The sequence below is a fragment of the Plutella xylostella genome, chromosome 6 (genome assembly GCF_932276165.1).
Source record: "Plutella xylostella chromosome 6, ilPluXylo3.1, whole genome shotgun sequence".
Classification (NCBI taxonomy): domain Eukaryota; kingdom Metazoa; phylum Arthropoda; class Insecta; order Lepidoptera; family Plutellidae; genus Plutella; species Plutella xylostella.
Genome location: NC_063986.1, coordinates 11,669,290 through 11,695,423, shown reverse-complemented (window position 1 = coordinate 11,695,423; position 26,134 = coordinate 11,669,290). Strand labels below are relative to the sequence as shown.

At 40.3% G+C, this 26,134-nt stretch overlaps 1 protein-coding gene across 1 annotated transcript; it reads left to right on the top strand.

Moving 5' to 3' along the window:
* Positions 1-697: 697 nt before the first annotated feature.
* LOC105383113 (synaptic vesicle glycoprotein 2B) lies at positions 698-26,101 on the top strand. The gene is made up of 12 exons (XM_038119980.2): positions 698-1,044; positions 7,109-7,162; positions 17,424-17,585; positions 17,970-18,114; positions 18,630-18,769; positions 18,965-19,212; positions 19,492-19,691; positions 19,976-20,096; positions 20,496-20,631; positions 21,260-21,419; positions 25,473-25,600; positions 25,975-26,101. Exons 1-12 carry the CDS (start codon positions 1,023-1,025, stop codon positions 26,034-26,036), a joined length of 1,578 nt encoding a protein of 525 aa, XP_037975908.1. The 5' UTR covers positions 698-1,022; the 3' UTR covers positions 26,037-26,101.
* The last annotated feature ends 33 nt before the right edge of the window (positions 26,102-26,134 follow it).

Here is a 26,134-nt window from a genome sequence, read left to right as displayed (position 1 = left end):
ATACAAATGTATACGGGCCTCTAGTATCCCATAAGTATGTATGTTGCTATAAAGTTTGATATTCCTCCTCTTAGTGTGACCATGACCAAAACTAGAACGGGATAGTGGTTTTCATCATGGTGAAAGGATTTTCTGGTCAAAATGAAGTAGTCTCAGTGGCTGATTGGCCAGTGACGTGCTTGTTTCTGACAAAACACCTCTCTTAGCGCGTCGTTATTGTGAGTTACTGCTAATGCATTCGTAGAGTTGAGTTTTTGTTGTTTACTTCCTTGAAAAGCTTACGAATACAAGGCTTTCATGCAATGACAATGATCAACTCCTGATACAGGAAAGGCTTGTGGTAGAATTCGATGGAATCGTTGCTGAAGGAAAAATACCGTTGCTACATCACCAGCCTAAATAATCGTCTAGTACAGGCAAAGAGACCACAACTCTCTATTCTAAAATAAATTATATTAATTAAGTGTAGAAGAGACTATTTGTAAACATTGCACTCAAGTCACGGTTTCGTTTGAGCGATCACATCTACACAACAATAAATCAATACATCGGCCCGTATGACACGTTAACACTACCAAAACTAACGCTGAAGAAATACCTTCAGCTCAGTACATCACAGACTAAACAATTCCCTATCAATTAGTGGTTGACGACGGTGGACGCTGGTGGGCCAACATCAGCCAATGTCCAACAAGTGGCCCCGAGTAGTGCGCACTCGGCCAGTGCTCGGCCAACCTCCAGCCACGCCGCACGCGTCAACACAAATGCGGCCGAAAGTTCGTAGACGCGTCAAATTAAAATAAATCTCAAAAATAGAACGATAATTCTAATCTCCAACGAACACCTTCAATGGGATAATTCAAATTCGGAACACGATTATTTAAAAAAAACTGATTTCAATTTAGACATTTCAGTTTAGTGTGATACTAGTGTTTAAGTTTGTTTTAGTAGTTCTTTTAAGTGTTCTAGTGACTTTTAGCGTGAATTTTTAGTTTTTAAGTGTTATTTGTGAATAGTAAGTTATGGAGGAACAGGGGCAAGCAGGTAATTATTTTCCTTCTTCAGCAATTTCGCGAAGTTTCTAAGCAGTTGTCATTCCGTTACTTCTAGAAGTAAGGTCAAGATGGAAAATTGAACTCCAGCCAAGTAAAGTTATAATACGGGAAATCATTTCGTTTTTTTCTATTAAAATTACACTGACAAAACTGTGTATGATTTATATTAGCATGAAACTTAGTAATTTACTGATATCTTCGTTTTACTGTTCAATTAGATGTTAAAAATTAAAAAAATCTGCTAGGCAGTTGTCGCAGAGGCAGATTTTCCTCCCAGCTACGGCGCCGCGTAGCCGCGGTCCGTCGACGGAAGTGCTACGACAGTGCTACGCCGCTACACTCGTAGCAAAGGTCCAACACTCAAAACTATTCAGCTCATTGTGTTTTGTTAGTTTGATTGCCTATTGCTTTAAGAAGAAAAATTGTTGAATATATTTCACGCATATATTATTGATTACCTTATAGGTTCATAATTAATTTAATTTAATTATTACTTATAATGCATGCAGTATTCGCCTGTTATTGAAGATGAATTTATCATTAAACTACTGTATTTTTTATTAAGCATTAGTTTAATGTAATCTTTGTTGGCGAATCATATACAATAATAAATAAATGAATAAAAATAATAACAATATTTAAAAAATATCATATATTTTTCAAAGGAATGGAAGTAATGGAAGTAAGTATAATCGAAACATCATTGAAAGGATGTATAGAATATGAATATCTAGAAGCTAAAAATCATATCACCGGTGACTTTTTTGCTATATTGAAATGTTAAGTAATATTTTATATCCCTAATTTCTTAACTTCGCTCAAAAAAGGATTTCAGAATGATAAGAAGAAGTAGCCTACCCTTTCTATTCCCACCTCCCCCTATATCCCCCCCTCAATTAAAAGCTTCAGCTAAAGTACCGAAGCCATCTCTTCCTAATATTTGTCCTACATTACATTCTAAATACGTTCGTGAGTTGATTAATGACAATACTATTTCTGAAAGATCGATGCGCACGCTCAGTGTACCGATGGAAAGTAGATTGTAAATGTAAATATAGTTAAAGTGGGACAGGAAATTATGGGGAATTAATTAATGATACTAAACCTCTTATACGTTACCAGGTAGAAACGTTTTATATATATATATATGTATTGGATCTATATAATACATATTATACACTTGCGGGCAAAAAAGTTCCAACTACTTTTTTATTGCTGGCAAGTGCAATAAAATAAATGTAGTTTTTTTTTAAAATAGGTTTATTATGAATTTGGGACTAACATAACACTGTGACGAAAAGTGGGTGCAGCAATGCACCTCTGCCTACCCCGCAAGGGAGTACATTAGTACAAGGCGTGAGTGTGTGTGTTTTTTTTTAGTATGAATTTTTAAGAAAATACCCCAGCTAAAAGTAATAGTTAAACAAATATTAACATTTACATTTATATCGAAACAACCAAAATATTTACTGTACTAACAATATTAAAAAAGAATACACTGTGACCCTGAATGCTAGGCAACCTTGAATAAACTTTCATTTGAGGTAAACTAACACTTAACCCGATGATAATAAGGGTTATGATAACGCTACAGATAAATATGTCAATTAGGACCATGTTGTGTGCCAAAATTATTCACACATCAATGAGTAGATAAGCATGGAGTGCAACTTTTATTTATTTTGTCTTTTCTAGTTTTCCGTAAATAATATTCTATCCTGGCCATTCTTGTTTCTATCCCAGACATTAAGTGAAATTCCAGTGTACCTATCGTGAACTTGTTTTGACAACGATTTTCGGATTCAAAATGTATTGAATAAATGTTATTTCGATTTGACTTCGCAATAGGGCCCTAGCAACCATTCGTCACGAATGTCTGTTCCTTATTAGAGTTTCAGATTCTAGTTTTTATATAAAAACAAACAATTACATACTTACACCGGTCACATGCAAGCTGAATTGCATAAACATTATGTATTTAAACACAGTCATACGTCGTAATAAGAAATCGTTATCTCGTCTGCAGTTGACCGTTCGCGGTGAATCAACTTTTTTATAAATATTAGGTCAGTTGCCCTCCCGCGTGTGTGACTGTCACCTTGCCCGCAAGTTCAATAGCTGACCAATGTCTAGGTTAAACGCATCATAGGATAGAATTTACCTAAGAATACGTAACTGGAAAAAATGGGTATATTAAGTTGGATTGACGAGTCTATCTTCGGAAGCGGATGGGTCTATTCGGTTACAGTTGTTTACAAGTTAGAGATGAATTTATAATGTAAGTATAGTATAATCGATTCAGATAATCTAAAGTTGTACCGTGCTCATTTATTATCTCAGCTGTCTGGGGATTTACTTTATTTACAATAATAATTAGTAAGGCGAAAGTTAGTGACTGACGAAAGTTAGTAAAAAGTACTCAAAAGATATAGATGAATCTTTACAGTTGCAGCAATGACACAATATAGGCTACCCAGATTTCAGGAGTAGAAAAGCTCGCGGTAAAACCGAGAATAGTAATAAAATAACAGATTTTAGTCTAAAAAAGCTGTATGTTAGGTATCTAAAATGCTACAAAAATAATGTAGCTATAGCTTACGCAAAAGCTCTCTGTAATCGACATAACGCTACAAATGCTATTACAATATCGAGAGGCAATAAAATAGCGGAGATAAGCTGCAGTATCAGCAATTATTTACTCATCAACGTACGAACATATCACACACCGCTTTCTACTCAACTATTGCCAAATTATTGCCTTTTCTCATCACACGTGTATGTTATCGAGTTCGTGACGTCGTTTCTAAAAATAAACAAATACAATGTGTGTTTGGAACGTCAAAAAATATTTTCACAGAAGACCTCCAAGATCCGAGAGCTAATACCTATTAACCTCTGTATATAAACAAATTTCTGCCCCGGCCGGGTTCCAAACCCCTGACATTTGCCACTACATCCAGCGCTACTCGAGGCTGAAGGTGAATAGCTGCTATGGTCAAAGTGAGAATCCGATAGGGGCATACCCACAATTGGGATCCATGGCCACTCGCATTAGAGGAAGCCGCTTAAACGACCATGCACCTGACCAGTTTTCCTCCATATTTGGCCAACACATTGAGATATTGAAGATTCTTCTGCACGGTCGTGTATGGTAAATTATTCGATGATGCCCATAGGTGCTGGATGGATGTCCATGGCCGTGGACGATGTCATCCTTCTTTTCATGGTAGTTCCGCTATCAATGTACTTACTTCATTTTCCGATGATAATTTAGCAGAGTTAGTCTGAAAATAGGGAAACTTACAGTTTTCGAAATCATCACTGTACTCAGTAGAATTTAACCAAAGATATAAATAAAAAAATATATGCCAGAATATAGGTATATAGAACTAATTAATATATATAACAGAAATTAATATAGCTGGAGCTTAGAACCGTTTTCAGGCACAGTCATAATTCAATTCCTTTTCTTATAACTAGGCTTAAGTTGTATGGGTCCATAATGACTTCAATTGTCGAAGTACTGATCGATCCCAAGCCGAGTAGTGGTCTGCCCCACACCAGTTCATGAATAAAATTTTTCCGTTAAACTTTCCCAAGATTGATCTGCTGAAAGCCAAAAACTACCGGACTAAACCAGTTTTAAGGACTTTTGATTAGCCGAGCCATGGCAGAGTGTCGTCGCGGCAATTACAGTGAATTGTTGTGTGTTGAGACAATTGATTTGTTTAGATAATCACAGATGAAACTTGCCGATGTCACTTTAGTATGGTTAACTACGTATTTTAGCAATAGTATATAGTGTAAAAGCGAGATCCTGTTTGGGCCGCGAGCCACGTTAAGCATCAACAAACAATGCGAATTTCTAAAAGCACAAACTATCAGAATGCTTAAATTATTTGTATATTTATTTGCTGACCAGATTACGAGTATTTATAGTTAATTTATTTGTCATAGTCTCATAAAGAAAGATAAAGAGAAATTCTCGAGTCAAAGCAAATCTTATTTAACAAAACATTATAAAAATACCACCACTGAAATTATATTGTATCATAAAGTCACTTCAAAGCGGGAATCTCTCAACAATGCGATGTGTTTGTGTATGTTCACGTTTAGTTCTTGATGCATTAGAAAAACTGTAATATGTATGTACCTACTACTTACTTTGATAAACACAATTAAAGGTGAGCGTAATATCCTACCGTTCAGTACATAATTATACCTGCGTAGGGAAATTCACTGTAAAATACCACCTCTGTACCTAAGTCGGAAGGTTCCGCGAAATTAATAAAAACTGTTTAGATTTACACCCTCTTGAGTCATCTCCTTTCGGTTATCCTTTAAAATTACACACACACACCACCTCCGTCAGTCATCTTTTCTTACTTTTTTTTTTAAATATACTTTATATCCGGACTATCACAATACATTATACCGTCTCCTAGAATAAAAATTCTGATGGCCGTCTATTTTGATCCGAAGTCTCTGTCAATGACAGCGCTCAATGTCATGACCGGAGTAGGTGCATCCGCCAGCTCGGTGCTCACACGTCGCCTCTCCATCATCAACCGCCTCATAATCTGCTGGAAATAGGCTTCACCCAGAGAGCATCACATACATACAAATTATTAAGTATATTATGCTCACGACTGTAATCCTCGAAGGTGTAGTCAGAGGTGACTCGACGTAGGTGACAAAAACTTAAAAAGCTAATTATTACTGAAACATTTCCGTTCTTTTAACATTTCATATAATTAAGTATATTTTTGTTTGATTTTAATTTATTGACTCTTACTACGGTTACTCCTAGACACTAAATTCTAAATTTACAGAGATTCGGACAAAAAAGAATGAAATTAATAGGACTGAGCGATGAAGTTTTAATTGATTGAGTAGCGACGTAGCGACACATAACTTCAGTCAACTTGCATGAAAACACCGGTTTCACGTAAAGAAAAGCCCTACAGGCGCTTGTGAATTACAACAGCAGCAATTCTTGGAAAATGCGTCGATGTTTTAAACATGGCATGGTGCGGGGTCGCCGACCGGGGCTTCCCCGAGGGGGGTGTCTGATGATGAAGATAAGGGAGGCCGCATGCAGCTCCGTAATTGCATTCCTCATTCCTCACCATGCTTTATTGGGGTGGTTTTTAGGTCGGCTGTAAAATATGCTGGAATTATTAACAGCTGAAGATGATTTATAACTCAACTTTTGTACTACTGAAACGATTATATGGAAAATCATAACAAATATAAATCGCTCTATCGTGTTGCAGCTGCATTATGGCCTCATGGGCCTGAATATCATCCCAACTTTACAGTCGGACGTTAGCAGGATTGATAATAATTTACCTAACTTTTGAACAGCCAACGATTTGTTGAAGGGCTGAATAGCCAACTTTTTACCCTTATGGGCCACTGGATACAACTTTGGCAACGCCTCTTTTCGGAGCACGAACCTAGGCATATTCATATTGACAAAATATTCAAACTATGGCTAGCTATCTAGTAACTATATAGGTCTCAGACAGTCTATTTGCAGACAATAACGAGTTAGTGCATTGTCAAGTTCACATCGGTATTCCCTGAACGCGGGCGCGGGCTTAATAACCGCTTCTTTCATAACATTAGCGACTGCACTTCAGCCTTAATTGCCATTTGATAAGAGTGCTTCACTATGTACGTAATGATTGGCATAACTATTGTATATTTACATACTGAAAGGATATTATAGCTGTAAAACGTGGCTGATGCTTTGCTGTCTCTTGGGGGTAAAACTTGACAAAACAGCGAACTGCAGCATAATATGAATTTAACATGTCAGGAATTCAAATATTCCAAACTTTTTTTTTTCTTACTAAGGCAACAGCATTGGAGCAGAGTGTACTGCGACTTTTTTTAATATTTTGTGATGGTTGCTATTCATTTCCTACCTTTATCAAGACGCCATACATTACCATCAGAATTCCGGCCTAGATGTAATGTTTATCAGCGTCGCGGCGTCGCGTCGCTTGGCACTCGCCGTACTGAGATCTATTTCTGTTTGTTGGCAGAGAGCAAGGAGCGGGTGCAGCGGGCACCCTTCGAGACCGCCCTGCACCATGCCGGTGAGTGTACCACGCACGCCACACGTGTCGCCGACTGTACTGCACACGTTATGTGCCGCCGAGTGTACTGCACACGTTATGTGCCGCCGAGTGTACCACGTTACGTCAGGGCTTCTGTGTGATGTCACGGTGAGTGTCGTGACGTCGTGATTGTGCTGTAACGGAAGCATGACGAAGGAGCTAAGGTAAGAAGTTTGAGGTAGCTTCAGAATCGGGACTCCATAACTCTAAGCTAGTTAATAACAGTTGGTCTGAAAACTGAAACAAACGAAGGGTAAACTGTCAGTCAATACTAACGTCAATTTACAATGAGGAACACTTTCAATCAATCATAACAAACAGCCAGACTTAAGCTAAAACAAAAGATTAGAAAGATTATCACCTCCAATCCCGGCCCCCATGACCGTGAGGCTCCCGCGACCTTGGACCGAAGCCCGAGCCCGAAGCCCGACGCCACCTGAACCCAGGGTCGAGGCCGCCACACCTCGGCTTAGCCCCGGCTAGTTAAGCTCTATCCTAATTGGTTGATAGTGATTGACAGCACTGTGTACAGGCTGTTGTATTTTTAGGTTTGATTAGCTGGGGTTCACAAAAGGAGCCTTCCTGATATTCGTCCGGTGGAGCCTGGGCAGTCAGCGACTCGACTGATGCTAGACTGACTTCGCAACGGTGACAAAACCTTCTGTGGTCTAGCTCTTGTGTTTGTCACCAACATAAGAAAAATAGCTTTAGGACGTTTTAGGGATAATCTAATTCAAAGTCGATACAAATACTTGTATGTATGTCACACAAATCCAATACTTTAAAAATCCTTAATTAAAATACAGCATACAAATTCGTTTTTTCATCGCACGCTAAATATGTATACGTATATCCTATCACCAGCCGCGCCGTTAGCCCGGACAATAGAACGTAAACGCAGTCGTAAATGAAACCAGTCCGCATATAACTCCAATGACCAGTTACGTCCTATATCTACGTAATAGAAGGAAGATTCCGGCAGTTACTTATGGTGGCTATTTTGTAATAAAGTTAACGTGTTTACTGTCTCACCACATTAATCCTATATTTTCCATTAGTGTAAGCTAAAATCGATTTTCTTTTGATGTTGTTTAGATATTTTGGTTTAGGAACCATACACACAAACGCAAACGCATGTATGTGGTTAAAATAAAATAAATACGTAAGTAAGTCCTGGATTTTTGCAGTGGTTGAGGAAATAAGTCAAGATAGCGTATAGGTTTGAATGATCTAGAAGTATTCAGAGCTTGAAGGCTGATTCATTCAATAATTTTCACCGCCCTTTAAAGGTCCTGTCACATATATGTATCTTCTAAAGGTCGTTTTTGAATGTAGGTGGTGGTGTATTCGTATATGGGGTTGAATTTTATCAGTGTACGAGTCATCAGTCAGCCTATATCGCCATAAACTGAAAAAAACGACGATTATTTGACGATTACGTGACGTATAAGTAAATAAATATATTTTGGTTCCCAGAATTTCTGAACTATTTTTTTGTATCCGAATAATGCAACAAAAAAAGAAGATGATTATAATTATTTTTGACATTGTGCCTTCCGGCTGCCTTCGTCGGAACTTCCACGGCACTCACCACAAGTTAATTTCTTCGTGTCTGGTTTCACTCACCACTAGTTTTCGGTCGTTCGTTTATGGGGAAATTTTCACTAACTACAACCCCTACTTCCCTGTACTTTAACATGGCGCACTGATAAAACTGCACCCTACACAATCATTAACGGTCCGTAATGGCCTCTATTAGTCCGGGGCGCGGCGATGCGTCACTGACCTTCAGGAGGTACTCCGGGGATGGAAATAGACATGGCTCGGATTGTCTCTGGTTGTCTATTGTATTGGAGAGAGACTGAGGGTAGGCGGATTTTTTACTTCAATGAAACACACGCACTCACGCCTTGTACTAATGTACTCCCTTGCGGGGTAGGCAGAGGTGCATTTTTCGCCAGAGTGTTATGTTAGTCCCAATGTAATAGGGGGCGGGCCTATTGCCATTTTACGGGCACATCCAAGACCCGAGAACAAATATCTGTGTTTAAACAAATATCTGTCCCAGCCGGGAATCGAACCCGGGACCATCGGCTCAGTAGTCAGGGTCACTAACCACTACGCCATTCGGTCGTCCTTCGTTTTACTTCAATGAGGTACGTACTTAACATGGTATAACTGTGTCTGGTACAGTTGAAAATAACTTCATGAAATACAAGTTGCACAATTGTTTTTTTTTGGGAAAAAGTAGGAAAGTAGACGAGGTGCCCCTGAAGGCTTTGCAGATACAGGGTTGTATAAAAAGGTGTTGCAAGCCACGTTAATGTTAATTCTGAAAACGTTTTTTTTTCAATTTTTCGGAGCAGAATTTTTTAAAATCTTGGAAAAAGAATTACGAGTTGTTGAGTCACCCCATTTCGGCTTACTGCTAGTTTTTTCAGGAAATGTTCAGATGTTGTACGTGTACGTGTCGCGAAGACTGATAAATCCGACACATTTTACCCAGTACAACCTGTTGTTGCTGGTCGAAGTATAAGAACTTGCATATTTAGAAAATAATAGTCGGTACTTTTCCAAACTGGCCAGTTGGCGCCTAACACGACCATTGTTACGGTGCAATAAAAAAACAAACGAACACGACTGGACTGAAATAATGATAACATAGTCCAGTTTCAGTGCAGTATTATCATTTACAGGGCGCCCTTACAGGGTGTCACATTTGTAACTAATGAACTCACTACCACCTAATTCCACAATGTGACTGTGTGTTTTTATGAAAAGTTTTTTTATTGAGGACTTGATTTCCTGAACTAACGTTTGTTATTTTTTTTATTGATCAAACTTCTAATCATAAGGCTCTTAGGCGTAGTTATAGTTACGTAAAAAATCATTTTAAATTTGTGGTAATATCGATGTATTAGGCTCGGTTTCCACCAAAGTGAAGAGGAGAGGAGACGAGAGGAGATGTGTTTTGAATAACCAACCAGATTTCGTTATTCTCACATCTCCTCTCAGTTTAGCTTCGGTAGAAATGGATCAAGCGAAGAAAAATGAGACATCTCTCCTCTCCGCTTTGATGGAAACCGGGCCTAATGTGGGTGTGTATAAAACAAATGACAAGCCACGTTGTATGTGTCTAAGGTAATATTAACGTCATCGCCTAGGTTTTTATAACTTTTACCTCGGCCTCGTCAAAACCATTACTTTATTTAATTATACAGTCAAATCCATTAATTTTCATCAAACCTATCATATTTACGCCTATAGCCAAAAACTACCATATTATTCTACTTACCCATATACATACATTTGGATATAATCTATTTTTTCTTACTTGTGGTAGATTTTGAGCAGTCTTTGAGTGACTTTTTATTTGAATTAATTTAAAAACGAAGTTATAAAATAAAACATAATGACAAATGAAATACTTACAAGCAATAATGATAGATTTCGTAATTAAACCATTTATTTTGCCCGTAGTTTATTTGTTTACTAGTATTTTAATTAAAAAGACACACAAAGATTGTTTACCTTTTGTGCCAAATAAGAATGAATACAGTATACGTATAAATAGGCCTATAAATCAGGTATCAGGTATAGTACAAAGCTATAAGTTGACGTGTTTTTTCATAAAACTAGATATAGGTTGGATTCTTACCTGTCCAAATCATCTTTAAACTTGCTAACGATTAGCAGAAGTTCTCGCAGATCCCCAATTGTTTAGTAAATAATACATTTTATTTCTGTTCGGAGACAGAGCAGGAAGAGTTGGATTGTAAAACATCTGCTGATCACGATCGTAACCTGCCTTTGTTCAGCTTTAACACCAATAAACGTTAAAAGATCGCCGTAAATTGCTCTAATTTTTCAGACACTGAAGATTTCAGCGCTTTTTGGAGTTACAATAAATTTTATACCACTGACACATTTGCAATCAACAATCCTTATTCAGCATCCCTTATCTGTCAAACATCTGTCAGATCCATACAAATTGTGTCCGTTTTGACATATAAGTAATGCAGAAAATCGCTGAATGTTCGATGTGTTGGTACGGTAGCAAGCATTATTATACATTTCGCTTGTTCGTTACGTATGTTTTGAGAACATAGTAACAAAAACTTCACAGAAATTGCTTTGCAGAATTAAAATAAGTACTTTAAACGAGTCTCTAATTAAAACTGTAAGTATTTTATTTGTAAAGATTGGGTGAATTTCAGGAAGTTGAGAACTTGTTGGGGTTTCCTACCCAAGGCTACGGGAATTCCAGAAATTTTCGTCGCTCGATACTACAACCTTACAGCGACAATGTTGCTTTCTCAAAAATTTCAGTGTTTTACGTCTCGTCAATATTGCTATAGATAATAATATCACGATCCGCGTTTACTATATTTTATTTCAGGTTCTATTCTGATTTTATTTAATTTTAAACTCATCAATAATTATCTGGCTAGTATCACGCGTGTCATTAAATTCTAAGCAGACTTTAGAACATCTTGATTTTTTTGTGTGTCTATCGTTATTTTCAATAGTTGTTTTTTCAATAGTTTATGAACTTTTACTGTTATCACTGTAGTCGTTGATAGGTAAATCGATTTACTTTGTCATCAATTTGGACAATAAAAGAAACCCACTCGCAAAAAAAAACAATTGACCTATAAAAATCTCTCTTATAAATATGATAAAATAATATTCAGAACAGTCACATATAAACGTTTCAATTTATTTAAGTGTAAAAGTAAATTGTGGTCGTGGGCGCCGCCCGCCCTCGGGTTCAGTGAACTGAAAACGTTTCGTTTCATTAACAAAATGACTGATGAAGTTGAACATATTCATATAAGTATTTCAGGTGGTTGCTAGCTGAATAATGTTTCGTTTCTATGTCAGAAATACAGACAAGTTTTTATTTTCATGACGGGCTCTCGATCTTGTAGTAGGTCTTGTGACAGATTGTCTGGAGATAAGTACAAAATACCTTGGGTTGTATGAGCTATTGAATATAATTATCATAAATTTTAAGATGTAAAGATTCCATAAGTAACTCTCTTTTGAACATGAACTGCAATATACAATTATTGTATACTTATCTTAGATGTGATGAACAGTACTGTTTGACGTTTGTCAGTAGTGGGATCCCGCGTAATTTTGTCTTGTCGATATTTTCATGGGGATTTGTGTGCATTTTATTAGTTGCAAAGGAGGGGCCAACTGTGGTTCGAAAAATTGATGAGTATAAAACCCGCATCTGGCGTACAGGTGACTGCGATTTGTAGATGTCCACCTCGATCTGAGATTTACAATATACGAACAAATGGTATGTCACATACAGAACAACGCGGACTCGGGTGTACCCTCGGGAAGCGTCATAGCGAACTTTCTTGATACAAAAAAGTCTGCCAATTTTTACGGGGGGAAATTTTACCGTTTACCATGATTATGTCTCATGGGACATATCATTATGAGTTTTAATACCCAGCAATAAGGGTTACGTGAAGTGACATTTAATAATGAACACAGTGTCTTCATTTTTTCTTGCCAATGGATGTAACAATTATCGATAAGTGTTATCGATGAATTCGAGAACATGGGTTAGAAATACTAATTTAAAATTAATTAGGTATAGTTAAATTTAATTAGGAATGATTAATAAACGAAGTCACCCGCTTTTCGCTGTAGATTTATACTCACGTGAAGGGCGCGAGCCGTATCGCCGTTTTTGAATGAGTACAATGCACTGAGGTTGTCGTGTAAGTGGGCAACCCGACGGTCAGATGCTTTCAAGCCGCCCCTTCGGGCGGCCTCTGACTAGGCTTAACGACTGCTGCCGAAGCAGCAACCGGGACCCGCGGCTTAACGTCCCGTCCGAAGCACGGAAGCGTCCAGAAAAGAACCATTTGAAATCGGTAACTCATGCTGTACCTACCAATGGCTGACCGTGTCAGTTGTTGCTTAACCTCAGTGATCAGTTACGATTACTGAAGCCAATTCGACTACGGACGCTTCTCAACTATGACCTTTTTTGTCGATTAATACATATCTACATACCGGTACATCACTATTGCATTTTTTTGACATTGGTTGCTAGGAAACAGCTAATAACAATAAACCATGACCAAATCTGTGATCAAATCCGGAATCCGGATATTCTATGAATTGAAGCTGTCATTTTAGTATGTAAACAAATCATTTTCTATGAAACGAACGCTTTGCCAACTAGATTGAGTCTAGTGAAAATTGAGACTGCAACTAGTTTTTATAAATCGGTGAGCCTTTCTGGCCTACCACCCCGCCAGAGGGGAACGTCTGCCTATTTCGTCTCCAGACCATTCATACTCAATGGTCACATACAAAAACAAAGTACATACTGTTTGCATTTCAAGTTCAACCTAATGACAGCCATTGCACCAAATTAATAAAGTCACAATAATCATCTAACCGAACTAATTATAAATAAGAGCTCAGTGGTAGAAGTGGCGATAAATAAGACGATCGAATGGCGTAGTGGTTAGTGACCCTGACTACTGAGCCGATGGTCCCGGGTTCGATTCCCGGCCGGGGCAGATATTTGTTTAAACACAGATATTTGTTCTCGGGTCTTGGATGTGCCCGTAAAATGGCAATAGGCCCGCCCCCTATTACATTGGGACTAACATAACACTCTGGCGAAAAGTGGGTGCAGCAATGCACCTCTGCCTACCCCACAAGGGAGTACATTAGTACAAGGCGTGAGTGCGTGTTTTTTTTTTTTTTTGGTAGAAGTGGGTTGTTATTTGTCGAGACATTTCTCGTGCACCGGCACTCCATCTAGTTCGTATATCGTCAATCTAAGTCGTTGGTAAACATGTTGTGTCAGCTAATGTCACTCACTGGAGCTTTTTCCGTCGTCGTCGGCCTCATTCCAAAACAGATCGTCCCACTTCTTGGGAGGAGGTGTGGAGTTTGGGCAGTTTTGCGAGTCTTTGTTATCAACCAAATTCTCTCCTTAGTACTTTATGTATTTCCAACCAATATATACCTAAATATAGGTACAAAATAATTCTTCAGATGTTTTTCAGTCAGTGCACGCGGCAACGTGAATCTTAATTGAAAACTTTCGCTACAACTTTTAAAAAATCAACGTAGGTAGCTTTGAAATCATAATTGTCATGAATAGGTTCCTATAATAAATAAAATGCAATATGTGTACGCCTTCCTCTTTTATTCCAAAGTCTTTCATTCATCCAAAGGTTGCCTGAAAGAGATTACTTTTAGCGACAAGGCCACCTATTGTGCTTAAGCTTACTTTGTAATGTAATTTATTTTGTAAGTTTTTTAATAAAGTCTTACCCCCGGCCCCGTATTCATAAAAAGTTACTGCACGTTTTAGCTAATGAACTGTTTGTTCTTTGACAGAGAGTGACAAAACAGTTCAATAACTAAACCGTCCAGTAACTTTTTTATGAATAAGGGGGTTATTGTATTGTATTGTATTGTACCAACGAAAATGACATCCCGATCGCGATTGATGATAAACACACTGACAAATGAGTTGCCAATGTCGGTGCAGTTTTATATATAGAAACCTCGCGTCGGACCGAAGTCCACAGCGGAACTAACGCGAGGCTGAATTAATGTTATCAACTTAGATCAACAATATACGAACAAGATAGGCAAACGCAGTGTGGGACGCCCTCCTGCCCGCTGGACTGACGACCTTAGGCGGGTGGCGGGTAGTGGTTGGATGAGGAAGCCGTGTTGTGGCGCTCCTTGGGAGAGGCCTATGTCCAGCAGTGGATGATTATTGGCCGATGATGATGATGATGATGATGATGAACAAGATGGAGTGTCAGTATAAAAGAAACATCTCGATAAATAACCACTTCTACCACTGAGATTGTATTTTGAGTTAGTTTTGTCAAAAGATTTGTGACCTTACTCATTGCTACAATGGTAGTCAATAGATTGAACTTAAAACGGCTAGTTAGACAGTAAACCAAATGCGCACAGTTTTGTACTATGTTTTTGTATGTGACAGCCATTGTACCAATGAATGAGTAAGAGCTCAATGGTAGAAGGGGGTGTTATTTATTTGTCTAGACTACTTTAGACTTTACTTTGCACTGACACTCCATCTAGTCCGTTATATCGTTAATCTAAGAATGTTATGAACTGTCAAACGCCATGAAACAAATTATACTCTAGTTATTGATCATGATCCTAATAGCGGGAGTGTGATTGTCCAGTTAACCGACGTGGCAACGGTTAATTGATGTTGATCTTGTTATGAAGGGTAGCGTTTTAATGTTACGAGCTTTATTGATATGTAGTGTGTGTGTATTTAGTTAGTCAATGGGACTTTCCATTGATAGAATAAATTGGAGTATGAAATCATTGCTGCACTTATGATTAGACAGGTAGCCGATATCGATAGTGGCTGGATGAACTCTGCGTATTTGGGAAAGGCCCATAAGACCACCCTCTTGTAAACACCGAATGTGTTTATAAAACAACTATTTAAAGTAGATACGAAGGTATACGCCACGACTTTAGCCAGATTTGACCTTTGCGTAAACGGTATACATGTAACTGATAGCTAAATAGGATTAAGTTAGGGAACTGCGATATCCAATTAATCGAGGCTGCGACGCCGACACACACACACACACACACACACACACACACACACACACACGTAGACACACAAACAATGTCCGACGTCCGTGCAAACACATCACTGATCGATCATCGCAGTAACAGCTAGGAGTGACAGCCGCAGATTCACCCGTCTTTTGTAAAGTTAAATTTGGCACTAATTACTTAGTTAAGATTGCTTAGTTTTGACTTCGCGATAGGGCCCCTGAAAGGCAGAGGGAGTCGATTGTGAAAGCACTTCAACTACGGGTATTTTTTTTAGTTTCCAACTTATTACGATAATTCTGTAATTGGAAGTGTCAAGAAGATTTAAAATCTGATGATGATATGATGTAGATTGAGAGGAATGTCAGTTGCATGCGACTTCTGGACTTTGGTCCCGTAGTTGTAAACAGATGGGCCGAGCTGCCAAATACTTGCCGAGACGCCGCCGCCGCCGCCATTCAGCTTCATGCACGTGGACTTTTTACTCTAGCGAATAATATAATAAATCATGTACATTCTTCAATAATGTAAAGTGATCAGTTAGTGACATTTATAATAGTTAGCTGCAGAACTGATCGCGATTGGGTAGAAGAGTTCTCGAGCGGGGACCACGAATAAGTAGGAGAGCTTAGTTGGGACGCCTTACAGCCAGCTCACAGTCTTACACTGCGCACTGGTAGCCAGTATAGTGGTTGGATGAGTAAGGTATTGAAAAGAGTCTTAAGATTTTTTGATTCTTGGGAGAGTTTTATGTTTAGTTGTGGATGATTATTGTATGGCGAATTAGTGACGATTACCACATTCATTATTAATATTAGCCGATATTCCGATCAAAATGTGCAAAAAAGGTAGCGCAGTGGGCATGGCTAGAAAAAAATAGTGTTCATGTATAGAGTGATGCTATGTATAATTCTGTGAAATTCAGCCATTACTGATTCGATATTTGCGTGTCGCATCACCGCTCCCATCGCTGTTCAATATTGATTCCCGATGCTCAAAGGTCAGCCGCTCCGTCCCTGTTACTGATAGTAAATCTTAACGAGCCGGGCTGACCATGGTGCTCACTTAACAAATTGAAGGGATATTGATTAGATCCTAGGCAACTTAGCATTTCTCAAATTACTTAGTTGAAAAAAGTACCGATGCCCCGTTTGATTGATACGATTCGATTGCCGTTTCTTCATGCGTTACGGACTGATAAAGTTAAAGGAGCACCAAATCACTCTGTCCTCAACCTTCCTCATCCAGCAACTAAAGAGCGGTAGCTCAGTTGGGTAAGCGCCCGCTTCTCACGCCCGAGATGCTCGTTCGAATCCCGGCGCGACAGTTCTTTGAATTTGAGTACAATGTACACCATTGCTCTTACGGTGAAAGAAAACCTCGTGAGAAAACCTGCATATCTAGATTTAGCACATCTAGATGTGTGAACCCACCAACGCGCAATGGACTAGCGTTGTCGGAAAAATGCAAGCTTAGGAATGCAGTTTAGTGCTTGAGAATATACACTTTCCCCCACACAGAATAGAATATAAATACTAATTAGCATTTCCCTTCGTTCCAGGGTACTGTTCGGGCTCTGGTATTTGTCACCGACTACACTACTAACCAGCATTGCTTCTCATTCCAGGCTACGGCTGCTTCCAGTGGCTGCTGCTGCTATCATGCGGCGCGGTCTACGCGGTCAGCGCGCTGAGCACCACCACGCTCAGCTTCGTGCTGCCCGCCGCCGAGTGCGACTTCTCGCTGTCGTCCAGCGACAAGGGACGGCTCACTGCCACGCCGCTTATAGGTTGGAACTTTGTGTGATTAATGGTATTGTGATGGATGTGGTGCATGTAGTGATAAGGGACCAGCAGTCACTGCCAGTCCAGGTTACACGTATTGACTCTAAGGTAGTGGTTCTGTGGCAACGGAAACCAAAAAGGCACAAAAGATGCCTACTTGAAAGTGCATTATGTATAGGTGCAGTCAGTAAGTGAAGTTAATCTGACTTAGTATCCAATTCTTTCACCACGCTTACAAGCTCTAATCTACCTCTTGTTTTGTCACTGACACTATATTATATAGATTGCTAGGATGCTTCTTCTTCTTCTTCTTGGTTATAACAGTAAAAACTGGAGCTATTTAACCAGCTAATTGAGCTGTCAATAAACCCTGCTTCCCCCCCTTCCAGGCATGTGCGTGGGTTCGTACTTCTGGGGCAACCTGGCGGACGCGCGGGGCCGCAAGAAGGCCATCATCGGGGCGCTGCTGCTGGACGCCCTCGCCGCCTTCCTGTCCAGCGTGGTGCAGAGCTTCCCCGCCTTCCTCGCCTGCAGGTACTGAGCTGCATAGGCTGAGCTTACAGGATAGATCCTTGGAGACAACAAACTGTCTAGGTTTACAGTGGTGTTGTGATTATTTGAGAGCGTTGGCTACGAAACAGGGAGTGACGGAAAAGTGATTGCCGTTGGGAGAAATTATATTTTATTCTTATTGACATTTCCTAGAGACTTTATTATGGCAACTGTCTTCTTACAATATAAATTTAATCTCAATGTTAATGGAATTACAAGTAGGTTTTCAACAGCAAGATTACACCGTCATAATTATTCAGAAACACGTGATAAACGCTTGCTTTTCGATAAAAAGACGCATAAAGTGTCTCATTATAAATTCATTCAATTTAACTATGCTGAAAACCTATCTCAACTATGCTCTGGAAGTAATTATGAAAATAATTTGCAACCTTTAACACTCATTTCTCTCATTATGTTACTTACGTTTTCTGTACGTGCCTTGCGTTCCATGCGTGACGTGCGTGACGTGTCGGTGTAGTGTCGTGTGGTTGCAGGTTCTTCTCCGGGTTCGGCATCATCGGCGCCACCGGGCTGGTGTTCCCGTACTTCGGAGACTTCCTGTCTCTGCGCCATCGTGATGTCATGCTGTGCCGGCTCGAGGTCTTCTGGACGCTTGGGACCATACTGCTTCCTGGTATGTATTATACTTAAATGTATTTTTAGCTAAAGCAGTTTGTTAAGGTTGATTGGAATGAGGTCTACTTTTCAGGAGGCTGCAAATCTACGAAACTGTTTTCTACGTATGCAAACCATTTGCCAATGTCCTCATAACTCCTTCACCTCAAACTCACGATGTACTCGTAATCCCAACCCTCTTTTAATTTTCCAGGCATAGCCTACCTCATCATCCAGGACGACCGGTTCAACCTGACAGCCGTAGGAGCCACCTTCACCTACACCTCCTGGCGGGTGTTTGTGGCAGCCTGCGGGGTGCCCAGCCTCCTAGTCGTGCTGCTCATCATGCCGTTCCCCGAGAGTCCTCGGTACCTGTTGTATGCCAACCGACCGGAGCAGGCGCTGACTGTGCTGCAGAGGATCTTCGTGGTTAATACCAGGCTGCATGAGAAAGACTTTCCGGTAAGTTTTTTAATGCTACGGTATAGTTGGTTTTAAGAAGTGGATAGAGCAAAAGTTAGGGTTTCCAGTGGTTATATTGATATTTTCTTTGGATTAGTAGAAAATAATATCCTGCGAACCCTCCGAGATAAGTCATTTTTTTCTATTGTATCTTGGTAATCTTCCGGTGCGATACTTTAACAGCTAAACATACCCTCAGACAAAAACATAAGATTTTCAACCATTAACAGGCCCATACAAATTTATTAGCAGTAACCATCACTTATCTCCATCTTCCAGGTGGAATCAATGATCAGCGCGGACGGCGGGGACGACGAGGAGGTGGTCTCCGCTGACACTAACGGGAACGAGACCAAGGCACCGCTCACGTGGAACCAGCGCTGGCAGAACTTCTGGTCGCGCAAGAAGATGCTCACCACGCCGCCGTATATTGGACTGCTTATTCTGTGCTGCTTCGTCGATTTTGGGTTGATGTTCAGGTAGGACTGCACTTTGATGACATAATAATGTAAGGTTCAATAATGAATGAATGATCTTCAGATCAGAGAACAAAAATTTAACATCTTTCAGTTTTCGGCTGCCAACTTAATTTTTTCTGAACCCTGTCGTGGGTCTCCACATTATGTCATCGTATGAGGTCTCTTGGTCTCTAGAGGTTAAGACGATTAAACACTTGCAGTGCAATAAGTATAGCCTATTCATGCTGGACTATTACGAAAGATCTATGCCAGTAATAACGCCCCTTTATGCTCCGCGTCCACAGCTACTACACCCTGATGATGTGGTTCCCGGACCTGTTCGAGCGGTTCTCTCAGTTCACGTCCATCAACCCGACCGTGTCCGCCGGGGTCTGCGAGGTCACCGCCAACGTCACGCAGCTTATTGTGAGTTTTGCACGAGGAATAACCATTAAAAATATATCATCTAGGTACTGCTGCAGACACACTGTCTCTAGCATTAAGGTGATTCTCTTTATCATTCAGATAAACGATCTCCCAATGCCATTGATTTGTAGCATTCATTATTAGAATTGTTAGTACATTCCAGACTCTAGACTCTAAATTCATTCTGTAAACTATTGTTCAGAGCTTTCCTTACTTCAGATTCTCTTATTCCTATTAACGTATCAACCGTTAGATCTGGAATAGGGTTTGTCAACTTAGCTGTCACCGCTGTCTGTTCATGGATGAGCAGAACGTACCTATATGAAGTATAGTAACAACTCATACTAACTGTTTCCGTGGACTCCTTCACTTATATTAACTATCTGGTTCCCTCCCCAGCCGGGCACGGACTGCAGCCAGCAGAAGATCAACAGCGACGTGTACGTTCACACGCTGCTGGTGGCGCTGTCCTGCGTGCCCACCTCGCTGTGCATCGGCCTCACCATCAACATGGTGGGCAAGAAGCCCATGCTCGGTAAGATATACAGGAGACAGTGGAGAAAGGACGGATGAGCCTCCGTGTGAAGCATCATCTTTTTGCCAGGATGGCACTTAGTGCTAATGTTTAGTTGTCTGAGAGTTCGTAAAAATAATATAATTATGTAAATCACAGAGGTCGTGCCGACTCGTGCCACTAGAAGTGTATTCAAGGCTAACCTGTAACTGAAATTCCCCTCAGTGATCGAACGCTTCTATTCCATTCCAGTAATAATCGATAACAACCCTATTCCTGGTGGTTAACCATAACGACCAGCCCCCGTATTATGTAACTCCGAGTGGGGTTGGTTGGTATAAAATGGCTGACAACTAACTTAGAGCATTATTAATTCATAACTTTTTACTGACTTATCTGATTTCACAAACGTTTATGTTGAATGTATGGATATATGGGTAGGCTTCTTGCATATTTCTTTCACTAAGATTTTTGGTGTTTTCGGTTAATAAGTCTCTAAGTTGATACCAATTATCACCGGTTGCTAACTCTCAAAAAGTTACAAAATACGGGGGCAGGAATAGGGTTGTTATTTGATTTGGTCGCTTTTTGTTTGACAAAGCCTTAACTGTAGCTAAAATTCCATTAATTCATTCTATTCCATTCGCAGTAATGATGCTGATCAGCTCCGGGCTAGCAGCACTGGGCCTCAACCTGGTGCAGTCTTCCCTCCAGAACCTGGTGCTGTCGTGCGTGTTCGAGGCCATCGTGAGCTGCACCGAGGCCGTGCTGTTCTGCGTCATTTGCGAGATATTCCCCACTAAAGTTGCGTAAGTGTCTTCCGATGACTCGATGGTGCAGTGGTTAGTGACTCTGATTGCTGTGCCGAGGGTCCCGAGTCCAATGCCTTCATAAAAACACATTGACGTAAAGATTATTTATTTATTTATTTATTTATTTATTTATTTATTTATTTATTTATTTATTTATTTATTTATTTATTTATTTATTTATTTATTTATTTATTTATTTATTTATTCATTTATTTATTTATTTATTTATTTATTTATTTTTTTATTTATTTATTTATTTATTTATTTATTTATTTATTTGTCGCGGATGGAAACGGATTTAACCCGGCGACTGGATCTTCGTCATCCGCCATTGCAATTTTTAGTAAGTCGTCAGTGCACACGTGCGGTGCAGTCGGTGTCACAGGGCAGAATGAGCTGATCATTCGCTCCTGCGATGACCGAACCACTGACTCACTTCGTTCACTCACTGAACTCGTTCTTTCGTTCGATACTTCACAGCGCTCCCTGCGAGTAATGCCACAGAGACGAACTAGATGGCGCTAGTAGTCATAAAATAACAACTCAATACGCCACACGACCATCCTGACAGACAGCGCGTTCTCGCGCGTCTTTTATTCTCATTGTGAATCGCACAAGGTGCGACGGGAGTTCCATCAACAACACGCACGCACGGTTTCCAGAATGTACTGAGTCACACAAAGCGCCGAGCTTTCAATGGACAAATTAACATTAAGCGCGTAGCTTTCAACGTGACCGAACTAACTACAGGAAACACGTAGTTCCAACTTACAACAATGAAGCCACATGATGCGCGGAGCTTCCATTACACTACAATGAAGCTACACGAAGCGCGAAGCTTCCAATGTACATCAACGGAGCTACACGAAGCGCGAAGCTTCCAATGTACATCAACGGAGCTACACGAAGCGCGAAGCTTCCAATGTACATCAACGGAGCTACACGAAGCGCGAAGCTTCCAATGTACATCAACGGAGCTACACGAAGCGCGAAGCTTCCAATGTACATCAACGGAGCTACACGAAGCGCGAAGCTTCCAATGTACATCAACGGAGCTACACGAAGCGCGAAGCTTCCAATGTACGGCAACGGAGCTACACGAAGCGCGAAGCTTCCAATGTACATCAACGGAGCTACACGAAGCGCGAAGCTTCCAATGTACATCAACGGAGCTACACGAAGCGCGAAGCTTCCAATGTACATCAACGGAGCTACACGAAGCGCGAAGCTTCCAATTTACGGTAGCAAAAGGTGTGGAGTTTCCAGGGAGTTTCAGGACGCTCAGCATAGGATAACTAGGTTTACCATCGAAAATTATTTTTATTCTTAATTAGTACAAAGAGTTACAACTTTAGAGGATAACAAAGGTGGCTTTTCATTTTTTTTTTTAAATCATTAAATTGAATTAATCAGTACAGTATAGAATCAGCTTACACACTAAAAAAAAACTATCAGATTCGTATCAGAACTGCTATGATTTGTTTATGATCAGATTAGCAAACAATTTATGCATCGATTCAAATAAACTCTCATAAAAAAAAACAATAAATTTAAAGATGTTAATCACAACTCAAAGAAATGTCTCCAGACACCGTATTCCCAGTTGCATCATCAGAATCTATTCACACGACAAATCTGCTAAGCCAGAAGGGAATCTACGTATTATTTTTCATGATAAACATACTGAACACGTCCTTCGGATATAGGCTCCACCTTGTACCTTTCATTGTCACAAACCTCGATAATTTTACACGGATTAGAGAACTTCTCACCCAATTTAGTGTTTACTCTGGGGTTCTTTTCGACCAATACAATATCGCCGACATTGAACAGACGCATCCTCGCCTTGCCCTTGTCAAATCGGATTTTGTCAAGGCATGCTTGCTCGTCCATCCTGACCTTAGCCTGCGCTCTAACGTCAAGAAAATCAAGTTTCTTATACTCGTGAACTAAAGCATTGATATGAGGTGGGCTTTTGACTACGAACACACATTACCTAACAGACTTTGTTGTTTGTTTGTTTTTAGCATCCCTTTGTTTGGTGAAACATACATTTTCTGTGTGGCCTACTTTATTGCAATAGCTACATTGAATATTTTTCTCAGGACAAGGCTTAGTATCTGGTCTAGAAGAGGCCTCTCCGTTAGTGGAGCGCTCTCCGGAGTGGATATGCGCCTGGGCCTCAGATTTACAATTACGTTTGTAATGTCCGACTCTACCACAATTATGACACACAACGTTACTACGTTCATCGGAATCTGCCCTACGTATTTTCTGTTCACTTGGTACAGAGTTGGAAGTGCTGGTACGCTTTAGGTTTCTAATTTTACAGTAAGTACCAAGGTGTCTATCCAGAGCCACAAAATCCGTAGGCGTATTTTTCAACAAATCGGAACGTACCTGGTTATCGACAATACCTGAGATGACGACCTCTATCTTATTCGCCTCGCTCCAGCCCGGTTCCAGCCGGTCGATCATCGCCAGCTTGCTTGTTGAATACTCCACGTAGGTCGCAGCCTTGTCGCTCGTATACTGCACCATGTCCCGGAACAGGTCGTGGAATCTCTTCGTAGTAGCGAACTGGCGCGTGAGTCGTTCTTTAGCTTCGACCCAGGTCTTGCACAAAGGATACGACTTCGAAGCCCACTTGCGAGCACGCCCGCGTAAGTGCGTAAACGCGGCGTTCCTCGTTTCGTAGTCGGTCCACTCGTTCTGTGTTCGATGGTGATCTATTTCTTCACACCACTGAGCCGCCGTGAATTCACAGTCATCAGGATCGAAAGAAGGTATGTAAACATCACTCGGTTTCATTTTCTTCAAAACCGTCTTCGGTGTCGTACTGCTGGTTTCATTAGCACGAAATCCTTCCGCCATGGCACGAAGAAACGATGCCCACATAGCCGAAGGAGGATTGGCTTGGTTATTTTCTATAGTGGGCATGGTATTTCCGTTCCCGTGGCACGTGGTTTGATTTTCAATATTGCAGGTAGTTTGGAAATTTTCTTCAGGCATATCAGGCGCTGGATCGTTGAAATATGCCTCGCTGGTGGTAGCCGAAGGATGGTAGGGTACGCTGGAGGCGCGTTGTTCCGATCCCACCGCTGCTGTCGCGGATGGAAACGGATTTAACCCGGCGACTGGATCTTCGTCATCCGCCATTGCAATTTTTAGTAAGTCGTCAGTGCACACGTGCGGTGCAGTCGGTGTCACAGGGTAGAATGAGCTGATCATTCGCTCCTGCGATGACCGAACCACTGACTCACTTCGTTCACTCACTGAACTCGTTCTTTCGTTCGATACTTCACAGCGCTCCCTGCGAGTAATGCCACAGAGACGAACTAGATGGCGCTAGTAGTCATAAAATAACAACCCAATACGCCACATATTTATTTATTTATTTATTTATTGACATGTCGCTTCAACTATCCACGACTACCTAAAATTATGTTATTATCCTCCTGACCGAAATTTTAACCAAGGTGTCAGCCAAACTTATGAAGAGTAGATTATACAGGGTTTTAAAAAAAGGTAGGCTGAACGTGGATGACTACGAAGGTTTCGACGCGACAACCGAGACGCTTTGTTTAAGCATATAAGTACCTATATGTTACTGTTTTTTATTCTGTTTGTTATTTTTTTTTTTTTATGTTATGTTTTTTTGTGTCAGTCAGTCAAGTCAGTCCGTGACTTCACCCAAGGGTTCTAGTTGAAAACCAGCGCTATGGTGTGGTTTAGCATACCTGCCATAGCATCAAGCTGAACTAGAACCCATTTCAGCACCGAGAAGCAACATTCATGCTTTTAATAACTTATTTTTTTTATTTACTTTTTAACCTTTTCTTCTAAATGTAAGTATGTGTTGTTTCTGTGTGTGTAAGAAATAAATAACTTTTCTTTCTTTCTTTCTTTCTTTCTCTGAACAACTTTATGTTCAACGAATTTTGAAACTGTAGAGCTAGGCACAAGATTTTTCTTTGAGATTTCTTACACCAGGTAATCATCCTCTTATGCAGACTACAACCTCTCACGGTTAACCCTTACCTCTTACAGTGCGACAGCCATGGCGGTGACGGTGATGTGCGGGCGCGTGGGCGCCATCGTGGGCAACGTGATCTTCGGCGCGCTCGTGGACCAGCACTGCGTCGTGCCCATCTACATGTTCGGCACGCTCTTGATATGTGAGTTGCCTTTAGTTATAATACATATATTTTACTCAAGCAGTGCTTAAACATGTGCTTGATGACCACACCGCCATTATGAAAAGCCTAATTTGTATTTAAAAGGAGAACACTGGGTGTCTATAGCAAAATACACAACATAAACAGTTCAAGCTGTTTTCAACCGCCGTGGCCGCTAAGTGTTTGAAGTTGATGGCTTTAGCTCCACATATCCAAATAGCTTTACTACTGTAAATGTAGCTTAATAAAGAGCGGAGGGACCGATCATCCCGTTAATTTCTGAGTTGCCCTACTATATTTATAGCTAAAGAGGCGAGTGTGAGTTTCCTATTTCCTTTTCCATAAGTAATTCTTATGTGTTTTGTTTGTTGCAGCGAGCGGCCTGCTGTGTATAATACTCCCGAAGAGCACGCGGCCGGAGCGGCCGGTGATATGATCAACTGTGGTTTAATTATTATTATTATTATATTTTTATATTAATAAATTAATTATGTTTCGCTACCAGTCCATGTATTAGTTACATTAGTAAGAATC

What these genes read in the sequence shown, in the direction of transcription:
- LOC105383113 (XM_038119980.2), top strand. Translation starts at nt 1,023, where the DNA reads ATGGAGGAACAGGGGCAAGCAG. An exon ending in TGGGACCATACTGCTTCCTG is followed by an intron (nt 18,770 to 18,964) that starts GTATGTATTATA and finishes TTAATTTTCCAG; the next exon opens with GCATAGCCTACCTCATCATC. An exon ending in CCAACGTCACGCAGCTTATT is followed by an intron (nt 20,097 to 20,495) that starts GTGAGTTTTGCA and finishes TTCCCTCCCCAG; the next exon opens with CCGGGCACGGACTGCAGCCA.